Below are 16,297 nucleotides of genomic sequence, written 5' to 3' on the forward strand. Positions count from 1 at the left end.
TGTGTCTACATCAAGAACCTCCAACATTTGTTGAACCATGTTAAACATTGGCCTTTAGTTTAACTGGGTGTACAACATTGGCCTTTAGTTTAACTGGGTGTACAACATTGGCCTTTAGTTTAACTGGGTGTACAACATTGGCCTTTAGTTTAACTGGGTGTACAACATTGGCCTTTAGTTTAACTGGGTGTACAACATTGGTCTTTAGTTTAACTGGGTGTACAACATTGGCCTTTAGTTTAACAGGGTGTACAACATTGGCCTTTAACTGGGTGTACAACATTGGCCTTTAGTTTAACTGGGTGTACAACATTGGCCTTTAGTTTAACAGGGTGTACAACATTGGCCTTTAACTGGGTGTACAACATTGGCCTTTAGTTTAACAGGGTGTACAACATTGGCCTTTAACTGGGTGTACAACATTGGCCTTTAGTTTAACTGGGTGTACAACATTGGCCTTTAGTTTAACAGGGTGTACAACATTGGCCTTTAACTGGGTGTACAACATTGGCCTTTAGTTTAACAGGGTGTACAACATTGGCCTTTAGTTTAACAGGGTGTACAACATTGGCCTTTAACTGGGTGTACAACATATGCCTTTAGTTTAACTGGGTGTACATTGGCCTTTAACTGGGTGTACAACATTGGCCTTTAGTTTAACTGGGTGTACAACATTGGCCTTTAGTTTAACTGGGTGTACAACATTGGCCTTTAGTTTAAGTGGGTGTACAACATTGGCCTTTAGTTTAACTGGGTGTACAACATTAGCCTTTAGTTTAACTGGGTGTACAACATTGGCCTTTAGTTTAAGTGGGTGTACAACATTGGCCTTTAGTTTAACTGGGTGTACAACATTGGTCTTTGGTTTAACTGGGTGTACAACATTGGCCTTTAGTTTAACTGGGTGTACAACATTGGTCTTTAACTGGGTGTACAACATTGGCCTTTAGTTTAAGTGGGTGTACAACATTGGCCTTTAGTTTAACTGGGTGTACAACATTGGCCTTTAGTTTAAGTGGGTGTACAACATTGGCCTTTAACTGGGTGTACAACATTGGCCTTTAGTTTAACTGGGTGTACAACATTGGCCTTTAGTTTAAGTGGGTGTACAACATTGGCCTTTAACTGGGTGTACAACATTGGCCTTTAGTTTAACTGGGTGTACAACATTGGCCTTTAGTTTAAGTGGGTGTACAACATTGGCCTTTAACTGGGTGTACAACATTGGCCTTTAGTTTAACTGGGTGTACAACATTGGCCTTTAGTTTAAGTGGGTGTACAACATTGGCCTTTAACTGGGTGTACAACATTGGCCTTTAGTTTAACAGGGTGTACAACATTGGCCTTTAGTTTAACTGGGTGTACAACATTGGTCTTTGGTTTAACTGGGTGTACAACATTGGCCTTTAGTTTAACTGGGTGTACAACATTGGCCTTTAGTTTAACTGGGTGTACAACATTGGCCTTTAGTTTAAGTGGGTGTACAACATTGGCCTTTAACTGGGTGTACAACATTGGCCTTTAGTTTAACTGGGTGTACAACATTGGCCTTTAGTTTAAGTGGGTGTACAACATTGGCCTTTAACTGGGTGTACAACATTGGCCTTTAGTTTAACTGGGTGTACAACATTGGTCTTTGGTTTAACTGGGTGTACAACATTGGCCTTTAGTTTAACTGGGTGTACAACATTGGCCTTTAGTTTAACTGGGTGTACAACATTGGCCTTTAACTGGGTGTACAACATTGGCCTTTAGTTTAACTGGGTGTACAACATTGGCCTTTAGTTTAACTGGGTGTACAACATTGGCCTTTAGTTTAACTGGGTGTACAACATTGGCCTTTAGTTTAACTGGGTGTACAACATTGGCCTTTAGTTTAAGTGGGTGTACAACATTGGCCTTTAACTGGGTGTACAACATTGGCCTTTAGTTTAACTGGGTGTACAACATTGGCCTTTAACTGGGTGTACAACATTGGCCTTTAACTGGGTGTACAACATTGGCCTTTAACTGGGTGTACAACATTGGCCTTTAGTTTAACTGGGTGTACAACATTGGCCTTTAGTTTAAGTGGGTGTACAACATTGGCCTTTAACTGGGTGTACAACATTGGCCTTTAGTTTAACAGGGTGTACAACATTGGCCTTTAGTTTAACTGGGTGTACAACATCGGCCTCCTTTACCCTGGGTTTACAACAAAACGGCCTCTAGTTTGACTGGCCATAATCTGGGTCTCATGATTTGAATGATTTGTGCCCTTGTATTTTTTCTTTCCTCACATGCTTCTTACAGTCATCAGCTTATGCCAACTGGGAGGATTCGTCCAACAATGGGTTACAGGAACTGGAGGTGCTTACTTTTTGTTTGTCTTATTCTGCACATCAGTGTTAACCTAATGTTCTGCATGGAGGGGATCATCCTAGTATTGTTAGTTATGAACTTTGGCTTTTTTTTTTAAAACAGAGGAAAATTGAAGCATTAGTTTTATTACTGCAACACCGTACATTACTTTCAATCATAAAAATAAATTTCAATAATTACTTTAATTTTTTTGTAAAGTTCAGATAATGATAAAAAAAACATTGATTGGAAATTAAATACAGTTTTATCGAGTGATTAATAATCTTTGCTTGATTCATTACTGACCTGTATGTAATAATAAAAATGCTTGTTAACTCATTACTTATATGAGAAATGCATGCAGTGATCCATATTTATTCTACTTGTCTTGTGCTATTAAGTCACTGTAATGAACTGTTCTCATTTGAATGTAATAGGTCACGTGCTAATTTTTACACCATTTATTTTTTAGAATGGATATTGCATTGTGTTCTAATAAATATGTTGAATATTTACCTTACTTAATTTAAGGATTTAAATAGAAAACCATTCCTACAAAATATTTACAAGCTAAAGCTACTGCGTAGATATTACATTATTATTTATTCAGTTAATATATGAGCTTTGTATGTATAAGCATTGATTTTAAACTGTAACTCTCTAATAGGAAAGGAACAGAGATCTAGCAGCGCTGCTGGAAAAACATGCTCAGGCTAATGAGCAACTGGGTTTACAGAATCAGCAACTTGTGAGTGCTTTAACAGTAGTTTTAATGATGTGTTTAGGGGAACCTAAACGGAAATATCACATCCATCAAAATATTTTATTTCAGTCTCTTTATAAGTTTTGTTTTTAACTAGATTATTTACAACTGGGGTCTTAAACATTTAAAAAAAAAAGTTTATTTAAACCACAAAAAATCTCAGTCTGAAGGCCTACTGGCTAAATTATGACTATGTAGGCCATGGGTCGACAAGCAGGCCAGTATAGGTGAAGTCTGGTTAACCAGCTTAGCTAGTCCATAGCACAAAGTATTTACACCACATACTTGCTTGGCACATATAATGTTCCTTCTGTAGGTCTGATGTGCTGAATTATTTTGTCTTTCAGCGTGAACATTCCAAGTCACTTCTAGAACAGCTGGAGGCTGAGAGAAACTCTTTTCATGAGAAACACAAAAAAGACATCGGCTCCCTTAAAGAACAGCTACAGGTGTGGTGTCACTAGAACCTTTCTACTCCTCACCTGTGCTATTGTGTGTAAACTTGATTGCTTGTTGTTGTGTACCTAAAGCTTTACTTAACTAGACTGTTTACCTATCCACCCACCCAGGTTCTACTACTCACCTGTGCTATTGTGTCTAAACTTGATTGCTTGTTGTTGTATACCTAAAGCCTTACTTAACTAGACTGTTTACCTATCCACCCACCCAGGTTCATATACAGACCATAGGTATTTTAGTGGCGGAGAAAACAGAATTACAGTCTCAGGTGAACCAGGTACAGCGGATAGCTGATCAGAGAATAGGTGAGTTCAGTTCCATATCCACAGAGACATGTATCACAAAAATCAAAATACAAGAACATTTTTTTAATTTTAAAATAGATTAGTGACTTAAAAAATAAAAATAATTTCAAACCTAGAAATACTGTTTTAAAAAAGCCACACCTTACTGATATTTAATAAAAAAAATTATTATTATAAATATTATGTCTATATTATTGTACTATATTGCCTGTTATTTCTTTTAAAAAAATTAAAAATTGGGTTTTTTAAATTTTTAGAAAATTAAGAGCTAGTGATTTACAAATAAAATAAAATGTATTATTTACTCAACGCAGTTTGTAAAAACATTCTAGCACATAAGACATTACCACAAGAAAAACCTCTGGTCCATAGGGGGTTAAATATCATATTTTGTACATATTTAAGTAGAAGTGTTGTCTATTTCTTTTTTAACATTTGCTTAACATTTTAACAAAAAAGATTGTTTCAACTTTTCCAAGAATGGAAATGAATTAAAAGGGGTGGTATACTTAGTTTGTGTATTGTTTAGTGCGTTTTTTTAGTTTGTATATTGTTTTGTGCATTTAGTGAATTATGTCTCCTTTAGCTCTGCTATCATCTGTTGAGTTTAGTGCAGCATATTTCCTTAAGCTCTGCTATTGTCTATTGAGTTTAGTGCAGCCTTTATCCTTAAGCTCTGCTATCATCTGTTGTGTTCAGTGCAGCCTTTATCCTTAAGCTCTGCTATTATTTGTTGTTTTACAGAAGAAATTGAAGAACTCAGTGGGAGGTTAAAGGCATCACGTCAACGCGTGTCTGATTTGGAAAGAAATTTATCCACATCCTCCCAGTCCAGCCACCAGTTAGAAAAGGTCAGTTCTTTCTGTCTGCTGAAAATATATATAAAAGCACCATATTATGTTTATATCATTGTAAATTAATACTTGTGGGGTTTGGCATGCAAAAGAAATGTATGCCAAATGCAGCTTTTTGATAACTACAGTCAAATTTTTTCTCAAAATATTTTGTTTTAAGTTGTCAGGTCCCATTTTTAAAAAAAAATCTAGTTAGATAGAATGCTCTAACTGCTCAAAATATTTAAATAGTAAGGGGTCATCCATTTATAACATCCACAGTTATTTTAGACCCCCCCCCCCCCCCACCTCTGTCCTCACATATCCACTTTTGATGATATTTGGCTTAAATATCAAAAGTAGTATCTAGAGGTCTTTATTTAATAGGAGAAATGTCATCTTCATTTCACTTTTTGCATGCAGGATACAAATTTTATATTTGTTTTAAAACGGTGTTACAGTCCACACGCACCCACAAATTCCCCCCCTTTCCTTCCCCCCCCCCCCCCCTGTGTTGACGTCCTAAATGGATGACCCCCAAGCACTGTGTTTTTATTTTGAGATTTATACATTGTATATCATAAAGATTTTTCTGGTCAGTATATCAGCCTAATTTAAATAACTTTTTAACCATCTAATGTCCATGGTTTATATGTTAATGTTTAGATAATCCTCAAAATGTAATTTGTATACTTCATATAACAGAAAATTATGTTAAAATTGATGTTCATAATTTATTACATTTCCAATATTGATATTTATTGACTTTTAAAAAACTCTGTTCCTAATGTCAGCTCTAAGACCAAAATTTAAAATACATGTGGCTTTAGTATAACTTAACTTTATAAAAAAAAACTGTGTTCATAATGTCAGCTCTAAGACCAAAATTTAAAATACATGTGGCTTTAGTATAACTTAACTTTATAAAAAAACTCTGTTCCTAATGTCAGCTCTAAGACCAAAATTTAAAATACATGTGGCTTTAGTATAACTTAACTTTATAAAAAAAAACTGTGTTCATAATGTCAGCTCTAAGATTGTTTATTGTTGACCAAGATGTAACAAACATGTAGTTGGCTTTAGTATACTTATCTCTGTGCTGTATTGAATATTTAACACTGTGTAGAATTTCTAAAGTTGCTTTAAGATTAACCATATAACTAATTAATTCTTGTTTTAATTAATTTTAATTACTTTAACACGTTCAATATAGCAACAAGAGGTAAGCTGTCTTGTAGTTGTTTTTGTACTCTAATCTTTTCACCCTCTCCAGTCTACTTCATCCTGTAGATTTTCATGTTTTCATTTGCTCCAACCCTTTTGGTATTGTAACTTCATTACTTCATTGTTTGGTTGAGGCCTAATACTGCTGTACAATGTATGGCTATGGTGATTTACAGATCATTAGATAGATTGTTGAGTGTTGTAGTTATACAAGAAATATTTTTAACTTTATTTTTTCACTATTGTACCTAATAACATGATATTATAACCTTTAAACTTTATCACTTAAATATTTATTTAAATTTACAATTGTCTTTCTGTTTGGCTGTTTTGTCAATAATTAGCAGCACTTGTATTTTCCAATGTATAATCAATATCTAATTAAGTATTTAAAAATTGTTTAAAGCATCTGTTAATTAACTTCTTTGTGCATGAAGTTTTCAAACTAATCACACAGAAACTGTCATTTACTCTTGTATGTACTCATTGGTATAGAAGAAAATAAACTAAGGGTGACTTGGGATTTTAACTAACTTTTTCTTTTTAAAACATTGAATATCACACACTTTTCCTTTAGTGAACCTCATACTAGCTAAACCTTATTTTCTTTTACATTTTTTCCTTCTGGTCAAAGTTATATGTAGCATTATATTTGTATGCCTAGAACTAATTTAACTTGACTAAGTTTAATTTAATTTGATAGATCTTTGTTGGCTTGATAAAAAATCTCCCTTGTGAACAGTTTTTTAAAAACCTAGTCAGTTGATGGTGTGATTACTACTAGGGCAGCTTGTCTCTGCTTTTATTTGGATCACAGTGAGAAAAAATCAATGTTTAATATAAAAAATGTGTTGCTTGAATTCAATGTTTAGTGACCAAGTTGAGTACTCTTTAAAGTGATGTTATTTTAGTTGCATAGCTAAAATCATGAATGTACTTCATAAGGCTGTATGCTGTAGCTGTGTGCTGAATGTGTAAGCTGCTACAAGGCTATATGCTACCCATGTGTAATCTACTGCAGGCTATATGCTACACGTGTGTAATCTACTGCAGGCTATATGCTACACATGTGTAATCTACTGTAGGCTATATGCTACACGTGTGTAATCTACTGCAGGCTATATGCTACACATGTGTAATCTACTGCAGGCTATATGCTACCCATGTGTAATCTACTGCAGGCTATATGCTATAGGTGTGTAATCTACTGCAGGCTATATGCTACACATGTGTAATCTACTGCAGGCTATATGCTACACATGTGTAATCTACTTCAGGCCAGCAGTTAAAGCTGTCCCAAAGTTCACCATCTGTCTTAATCAATAGATAACATAATAGTGTGTGCTCTTCTGTACATATTTATCTTCTGTGTCTGGACAAATTTGGAAAGAGGACCTCGTTAAGCCTAATTGTATTTCTACTGTTTTTAACATATGCAATGTTTTTAAGTAAAATTTAAATAGCAGTTCTTGGTTGTACCGTAATATTGTCATTATAAATTATAGTTGAGAGAAGCTACAAAATGTATCAGACTGTTTTTTTTCTACCAGCCACCAGCTTGTTGTGTTGTGGTAGTTGTAGAGCTGGCTTTTACTTGAGTCAGGGCCAACACTGGGATGTTGTACCATAATATTGTCATTATAAATTATAGATGAGAGAATCTACAAAATGTGTCAGACTGTTTTTTTTCTACCAGCCACCAGCTTGTTGTGTTGTGTTGTGGTAGTTGTAGAGCTGGCTTTACTTGAGTCAGGGCCAACACTGGGATGTTCACTATTGATTTACACTAAAGCAAATATGTTGCTCTATCAATACTTTATATTGTGGGCTCTTTTATTCAGTTTTCATACCATGTCTTCATCATTTGTTGCCAAGAAAAATCAATATATCAGTTGTATTTAAACAGTGTATTTATGTCTCTTTAATGACATATTAAAATGTTGTTCATTATCTGTGAGTGAAGCTTTATTATAAGTTTTTAACTTAAAAAAAATTGTAAACTGTTGTAGTTTAGGTTCTGTTTGTGAACCTTTATTACAAGTTTTGAAATTAACACAAAAATGTAAATTGTTGTAGTTTAGGTGCCAATACCTTAATGATGCGTTAACCGAAAACTCTAGTTTAAAAGTAACCACATGAATGATTAGCTTAAAGCAATTCACTAACAATCTCATCTTGACATAACATTTGTGTTGGTGTGGGATAAGTTTACTTGAATGGTTGAAATATTTTCTTCTGATCCACATAAACCTTAAACACAAGCACAAAATAAAAGTTGACTGTCAGGTGTTGAAAGACTTATTCAAGTATATATTCCCTTTTGTCATGTGTTGAAAGACTTATACATGTATATATTCCCTTTCTATTGTCAGGTGTTGAAAGACTTATTCAAGTATATATTCCCTTTCTTTCTTCTGTAGACAGCAGCTGAGAATGCTAAAGAAGTGGACAGGTTGAAGATAGAACTGTACAAGTCCAAGTAAGTTTTCTTGTCAGGCTCTCCAATCATCTCTCTAGCTTTGTATTGTGTTCTTGTGTATCTCAGTCTTCCTTTATACTATACTGCCAGAATATTGTGATTGTTTGCTTAGTTTTCTTCTTAGTGTCTCCAATCATCTCTCTAGCTTTGTTTGTATTGTGCTCCTGTGTATCTCAATCTTCCTTGAGACTACCAGAATCTTGTGATTGATTGCTTACCATGTCAACATTTGTTTAAAGCTGTCTGTCAGCTGTGAATGGCCAATGTCATTTGTAGGTAGTAAATAGAACAGTCAGTTAATGAAATAATTTGTTTCATCAATGTATCACACACTTTTTTTGTAGCAAACAGAATGAAGAACTCAGGCAACAATCTTCAGAGTTGAAACAACAGCTACAGTCAAAGGTAGGCATTCAAGAGGGATTTGAAAGATGCGCAAATGGAAAACTGTGCACAAGGGCATTTTAGTTTTCTTAAATCTAGGATTTATAGACATTAACAAAGAATGACCACAATCATTTATAGACATTAACAAAGAATGACCACAATCATTTATAGACATTAACAAAGAATGACCACAATCATTTATAGACATTAACAAAGAATGACCACAATCATTTATAGACATTAACAAAGAATGACCACAATCATTTATAGACATTAACAAAGAATGACCACAATCATTTATAGACATTAACAAAGAATGACCACAATCATTTATAGACATTAACAAAGAATGACCACAATCATTTTTAGACATTAACAAAGAATGACCACAATCATTTATAGACATTAACAAAGAATGACCACAATCATTTATAGACATTAACAAAGAATGACCACAATCATTTATAGACATTAACAAAGAATGGCTACATATACATTGTAGCATGATAAAACATATTTCCATGAAATTTAACAAAATTAAAGTGTATTAGTATAATTAGTTTTTATCAGCACATTTTTCTGTTTGCTCAGTGTTCCGTTGTGCTGTTTTCCTATTGCTCATTTTCCTGGGAACTGCAGTCCAGACATTTTTATTTCAAACTTCTCAGGATCAGCTGGCTAATGTTTGTTTAAACAGGTTGCCTTCTGCTTCTAGAGTCATAATTGGAATATGTTTAAATGTATTTTTAAGTTAATAGCTTCACCGTGTTTTATCTAGGTCACAGAGAGCAGTTCCTTAACTCAGAGTGTAGAAGATTTACAGAAGAGGCTTGAGATGGCTGAACTCTACGCTCAGCAGGTAGGCTATGTTTGTTGGTCAGTTGGTTGGTTCTGTTTGTTGGTCAGTTGGTTGGTTCTGTTTGTTGGTCAGTTGGTTGCTTCTGTTTGTTGGTCAGCAGGTAGGTTCTGTTTGTTGGTCAGTTGGTTGGTTCTGTTTGTTGGTCAGTTGGTTGCTTCTGTTTGTTGGTCAGCAGGTAGGTTCTGTTTGTTGGTCAGTTGGTTGGTTCTGTTTGTTGGTCAGTTGGTTGCTTCTGTTTGTTGGTCAGTTTTTTGGTTCTGTTTGTTGGTCAGTTGGTTGGTTCTGTGTTGGTCAGTTGGTTGGTTCTGTTTGTTGGTCAGTTGGTTGGTTCTGTGTTGGTCAGTTGGTTGGTTCTGTTTGTTGGTCAGTTGGTTGGTTCTGTGTTGGTCAGTTGGTTGGTTCTGTTTGTTGGTCAGTTGGTTGGTTCTGTGTTGGTCAGTTGGTTGGTTCTGTTTGTTGGTCAGTTGGTTGGTTCTGTGTTGGTCAGTTGGTTGGTTCTGTTTGTTGGTCAGTTGGTTGGTTCTGTGTTGGTCAGTTGGTTGGTTCTGTTTGTTGGTCAGTTGGTTGGTTCTGTGTTGGTCAGTTGGTTGGTTCTGTTTGTTGGTCAGTTGGTTGGTTCTGTGTTGGTCAGTTGGTTGGTTCTGTTTGTTGGTCAGTTGGTTGGTTCTGTGTTGGTCAGTTGGTTGCTTCTGTTTGTTGGTCAGTTGCTTGGTTCTGTTTGTTGGTCAGCATGTGAATATGTAATGGTAGCCGACTACTCTGTAACTGAAGTGATGTAAGACCAGTATGTCTAGAGGTGTCTGTCCATTAACACTGTCTTGTACTGTTGGTTGCAGCTGTCCTTGTAGCTAGAAGTGATGTTAAGACCAGTATGTCTAGAGGTGTTTGTCCATTAACACTGTCTTGTACTGTTGGTTGCAGCTGTCCTTGTAGCTAGAAGTGATGTTAAGACAGTATGTCTAGAGGTGTCTGTCCATTAACACTGTCTTGTACTGTTGCTTCCAGCTGTCCAGCCAGAATGAGAGCTCTCAGGGAAGTATAGAAATACTAAACAACCTCCAGAAGGAGAGAGACAGTCTACTAGACCGTTTACGCCAGGTTCGTGTATTCTAGAATGTTACTACTTTTGTTATTTACATTTTTTTTTCTTATAGAAATTTTTTAAAAAGATATTTTTTGAGGTTTTTTCAACACTAGAAATGGCTCTTGAAATTATGAGAAAAAATTATTATCATATTTTATAATTCCCAAAGTAAAAAGAAATCTTTCCAAACACTTAATTTTAATAGTTGAAACACAAGGGATTGTTCCTAAAAACTAATTTTTTTATAATCCTTCAGCACGAAGAGCTGACCCAAAAGCTCCAGCTGGAGAGAGATCAAGTGACAGAACAGTACCAACAGTATACAGACCAACTGCGACATCAGTCCCAGCAGTTGACACAACAGGTGGGGGTTGTCTTTTGCTGTGGTTGTCATTTCACAACCAAGATTTACAGGGTTTGATGAAATGTTGGCGTGGTTTAAATTTGTGTTTATAATAATCACATGTTACCTCCACCAGATCACATAAAATCACATGTTCAACAGATCACATAAAATCACATGTTCAACAGATCACATAAAATCACATGTTCAACAGATCACATAAAATCACATGTTCAACAGATCACATAAAATCACATGTTCAACAGATCACATAAAATCACATGTTCAACAGATCACATAAAATCACATGTTCAACATATCACATAAAATCACATGTTCAACAGATCACATAAAATCACATGTTACCTCCACCAGATCACATAAAATCACGTTACCTCCACCAGATCACATAAAATCAAATGTTCAACAGATCACATAAAATCAAATGTTCAACAGATCACATAAAATCACATGTTCAACATATCACATAAAATCACATGTTACCTCCACCAGATCACATAAAATCACATGTTACCTCCACCAGATCACATAAAATCACATGTTACCTCCACCAGATCACATAAAATCACGTTACCTCCACCAGATCACATTAAATCACATGTTACCTCCACCAGATCACATTAAATCACATGTTACCTCCACCAGATCATATAAAATCACATTACCTCCACCAGATCGCATAAAATCACGTTACCTCCACCAGATCACATAAAATCACATGTTCAACAAATCACATAAAATCACATGTTACCTCCAACAGATCACATAAAATCACATGTTATCTCCACCAGATCACATATAATCACATATTACCTTCACTAGATCACAAAATCACATGTTATCTCCACCAGATCACATATAATCACATATTACCTACACTAGATCACAAAATCACATGTTATCTCCACCAGATCACATAAAATCAAATGTCCAACAGATCACATAAAATCACATGTTACCTCCACCAGATCACATATAATCACATATTACCTTCACTAGATCACAAAATCACATGTTATCTCCACCAGATCACATATAATCACATATTACCTTCACTAGATCACAAAATCACATGTTATCTCCACCAGATCACATAAAATCAAATGTTCAACAGATCACATAAAATCAAATGTTCAACAGATCACATTAAATCACATGTTACCTCCACCAGATCACATAAAATCACATGTTACCTCCACCAGATCCCATAAAATCACATGTTGCCTCCACCAGATCCCATAAAATCACATGTTCAACAAATCCCATAAAATCACATGTTACCTCCACCAGATCACAGTCCTGACAGAGGAGAGAGAGCAGCTTCTCAACAGACAACATGACCTGGAGGGGTCTGTTCTAGAGTTACAGAAAAAACTGGGTAAACAATCACATGGTTTTTACAATTTGGTTCTCAACTTACATTTTTTTGTATTATGAGTGGTCTAGCTGTTATTTGTAATGACATTAGGCTTGCCTGTGATAAAAGACACGCACTAACAGAGTAAATTTTGTAACAGAGGATATTGGCAGCCTGCCACAAGGGCCCCACCCTCAGCCTGTGCCTCATGAACTCATTGAGGAGGTGGAGAAACTCAGGGGCAACATCAGAGATGCAACGGAAGCTTTGGAAGCTCAGGTCCGTGACAACATTCAGCTTAGCAGGTCAGTTGTCCCCCTTTGTTAACTTTATTTAGGTCAGTTGACCCAGTTGTCTTCCTTGGTTAACTTTAAGTAGGTTAGTAGGTCACTTTCTTCCTTGGTTAACTTTAAGTAGGTTAGTAGGTCACTTTCTTCCTCTGTTAACTTTAAGTAGGTTAGTAGGTCAGTGTCTTCCTTGGTTAACTTGTGCACAATTTGATATAGTAATGTTCATTATCTTTGTCAATTTCTTACCATTCTTTCTTAGAATATCCTCTTACTGTTCATACATCAGTTTACTTCATGTTACATTTTAATAATTTTTTCAATTATCATTCAACCTGTTAATTGGTTACTTGTCGTCTAAATAATTAATGCATAAAACACACTTAAGTGACTGCTGAAAGAGTGGGAAGAAAAATTATAAAAAGTGTTTTTTTAATAAGAGTAAATAAATTTGTTTTTCTTTCTACAAGACTGCTGGAAGAGAAAGAAGAAAAAATTTCCTCCCTTGAGCGCTCTGTGGAAGAGATGGGAGAGCAGGCAGGGGACAAGGCCCAGCTGCTAGAGAGCATACAGAGTGACAAGACGGCCTTGAGCAGGGCGCTGACCCAGAACAAGGAGCTCAAGACACAGCTGGCAGAGTTACAGCAAGGCTTTGTCAAAATGGTGGGTTATACACACTCTAGACTTTTTTTTTTACTGCTACTTCTATTTTTATCTGAGGGAAGTGATTTCAAGTATGTACAGTCCAACATGCCATTTGTATTTTACCTTAATTGTTTTAACTAAATGTAAATTTATTTTTATTTACTTTAAAAAAATAATGTACAAATTTCTCTCCTTTCTTCGTGTGTAGAGCAATGACAACATGGAGCTTGTGACCAAACTCCAAACAGAACAACACTCAAGCAATGAGCTGTCATCAAAACTAGCCCAACAAGAGGATGAACTCACACAACTCAAGGAAAAGGTTAGAGTTATGGTTCCTGTCTATTTCATTCCTACTCTATAGTGAATATATTTTAAGCTCATACATTTGAGAGTATGCACAGGATGATTCAAGATACTTTATATTTGAAGATAATAGATTCACTGTTTCTTCCCCAGCTGTCTGTGAAGGAGAGAGAACTGACGGAGCTGACTGCCTTTACTCAGGCAGCGGAGAAAGAAAAATACCAGCAGAACCAGATGACAGACAGACTGAGACACTACGAGGCTCAGGCTCAGTTGGTGGACACGCTACAGAATGAGCTCACTGCTGCCCAGGTCAGTCCAATTAGTTGAGTTCAGTCCAATTAGTTAAATGAGTTCACTGCTGATTGATATTGTTTTACTTTGTTATTAATTGGGAGGACTGAATGCTACCTAAGTTGAAAATTCTAAAAAAAATCAAAAAAATTCATTTAATTTTTAAAATTTAGCTACTTGTTTATACACTGGCTGCAGGACATTTTTATCTAACCTGTACTCTAACCATAGCCCAAAGGCCTAACACCCCGCCCAAACAGAAGTAATGTCCTGTCTGGACTAAGATACATAAAAAGTGACCCCACTAACTCAAGTGGTATTTTCATGTAATTGTAAGTTTGAAGTGTGTGACCCACTTGACGCCATTCTGTACATTCCTTCCCCAGGACATGATGGAAGCTTTAACAACACAGAACAGTGAACTGAGGACCATGCTGATCAAGGCCACAGAGGTCAAGCCTGTTTCACATTCCAAGATGGAGAATGGTGAAGAGGTCATCAGCCAGAGGGATGAAATTGTTAGTGACCTCAGTTTCTTGGTCTTTTTAGTCCAACTGCTGGTCTATTGACCTCAGTTTCTTTGTCTTTTTAGTCCTGGTCTAGTGACCTCAGTTTTTTTGTCTTTTTAGTCCAACTGCTGATCTAGTGACTTCTCAGTTTCTTTGTCTTTTTAGTCCTGGTCTAGTGACTTCTCAGTTTCTTTGTCTTTTTAGTCCAACTGCTGATCTAGTGACTTCTCAGTTTCTTTGTCTTTTTAGTCCTGGTCTAGTGACTTCTCAGTTTCTTTGTCTTTTTAATCCTGGTCTAGTGACTTCTCAGTTTTTTTGTCTTTTTAGTCCAACTGCTGATCTAGTGACTTCTCTGTTTCTTGGTCTTTTTAGTCCTGGTCTAGTGACTTCTCAGTTTCTTGGTCTTTTTGGTCCTGGTCTAGTGACTTCTCAGTTTCTTGGTCTTTTTGGTCCTGGTCTAGTGACTTCTCAGTTTCTTGGTCTTTTTGGTCCTGGTCTAGTGACTTCTCAGTTTCTTGGTATTTTTGGTCCTGGTCTAGTGACTTCTCAGTTTCTTTGTCTTTTTAGTCCAACTGCTGGTCTAGTGACTTCTCAGTTTCTTTGTCTTTTTAGTCCAACTACTGGTCTAGGGACTTAATACAATTTTTGAATGCTGGTCTGATAATAAAATATTCAGGATATTTGTTACTCCAATCTGTAATTTTTAAATGAATTTGAACTTTTCGTTAGCATTTAGCCTGAAAGAAAATGTTTCCCACAGATGCAGTCACTACAAGACACAATAAAACAAATAAATAATATACCCCACAGATGCAGTCACTACAAGACACAATAAAACAGCTAGAAAGTGAGAGGACCCAGCTGTATGAAAGTTTAAAGGAACAGCGGCAACTCTCAGACAGCCTGGCCACCAAAATAGCTGACCTCAATGAGGAGGTCATCAGGAAGAGTGAGTGCCCTTTGTTTTTTGGGTTTTTTTTGTCTGATGTATTTAGACATACATGTTTTGCACAGGATCAAACATCCCTAAGATTTGAAAATTTCTCAATGAATCTATAGAAATATATATTTAGAAAAAAAAAACTTTTACATTTAACAGTAACAATTTTTTGAATAGTCCTGTATTAATCTCCTGTGATAGGTTTTAGAATGTCATCAAAGGCTTTATTTAGTAGTATAAATAACTTTTTATGCGACTGATAAATAAATTTCTTGTGTGACCTAGGGTCAGACAACATGGACAGTAATAAAATAAATTTCTTGCGTGACCTAGGGTCAGACAACTTGGACAGTGATAAAATAAATTTTGTGTGTGACCTAGGGTCAGACAACATGGACAGTGATAAAATAAATTTCTTGTGTGACCTAGGGTCAGACAACATGGACAGTGATAAAATAAATTTTGTGTATGACCTAGGGTCAGACAACATGGACAGTGATAAAAAAAATTTTGTGCATGACCTAGGGTCAGACAACTTGGACAGTGATAAAATAAATTTCTTGTGTGACCTAGGGTCAGACAACTTGGACAGTGATAAAATAAATTTTGTGCATGACCTAGGGTCAGACAACTTGGACAGTAATAAAATAAATTTCTTGCGTGACCTAGGGTCAGACAACTTGGACAGTGATAAAATAAATTTTGTGTGTGACCTAGGGTCAGACAACATGGACAGTGATAAAATAAATTTCTTGTGTGACCTAGGGTCAGACAACATGGACAGTGATAAAATAAATTTTGTGTGTGACCTAGGGTCAGACAACATGGACAGTGATAAAATAAATTTCTTGTGTGACCTAGG

The 16,297-nt window shown here is 35.8% G+C and overlaps 1 protein-coding gene across 3 annotated transcripts in view; it reads left to right on the forward strand.

Moving 5' to 3' along the window:
* LOC131936836 (golgin subfamily A member 2) overlaps positions 1-16,297 on the forward strand; it is a 30,553-nt gene that overhangs the window by 4,264 nt on the left and 9,992 nt on the right. For 2 of the 3 annotated variants that reach the window (XM_059293927.1, XM_059293928.1), the window contains 16 exons: positions 3,008-3,088; positions 3,451-3,552; positions 3,774-3,867; positions 4,612-4,718; positions 8,345-8,403; positions 8,748-8,808; positions 9,569-9,649; positions 10,655-10,747; positions 10,990-11,097; positions 12,388-12,475; positions 12,615-12,759; positions 13,212-13,404; positions 13,595-13,708; positions 13,846-14,004; positions 14,373-14,504; positions 15,306-15,444. In XM_059293927.1, coding sequence (XP_059149910.1) covers positions 3,008-3,088; positions 3,451-3,552; positions 3,774-3,867; positions 4,612-4,718; positions 8,345-8,403; positions 8,748-8,808; positions 9,569-9,649; positions 10,655-10,747; positions 10,990-11,097; positions 12,388-12,475; positions 12,615-12,759; positions 13,212-13,404; positions 13,595-13,708; positions 13,846-14,004; positions 14,373-14,504; positions 15,306-15,444 — 1,756 coding nt within the window. Of the gene's footprint in view, positions 1-2,292; positions 2,350-3,007; positions 3,089-3,450; positions 3,553-3,773; positions 3,868-4,611; positions 4,719-8,344; positions 8,404-8,747; positions 8,809-9,568; positions 9,650-10,654; positions 10,748-10,989; positions 11,098-12,387; positions 12,476-12,614; positions 12,760-13,211; positions 13,405-13,594; positions 13,709-13,845; positions 14,005-14,372; positions 14,505-15,305; positions 15,445-16,297 lie in introns of all 3 variants that reach the window. The other variant, XM_059293926.1, reaches the window with a different exon arrangement.

Source organism: Physella acuta, unplaced genomic scaffold (genome assembly GCF_028476545.2).
Source record: "Physella acuta isolate Inbredline_101_S28 unplaced genomic scaffold, ASM2847654v3 ptg000189l, whole genome shotgun sequence".
Classification (NCBI taxonomy): Eukaryota; Metazoa; Mollusca; class Gastropoda; family Physidae; genus Physella; species Physella acuta.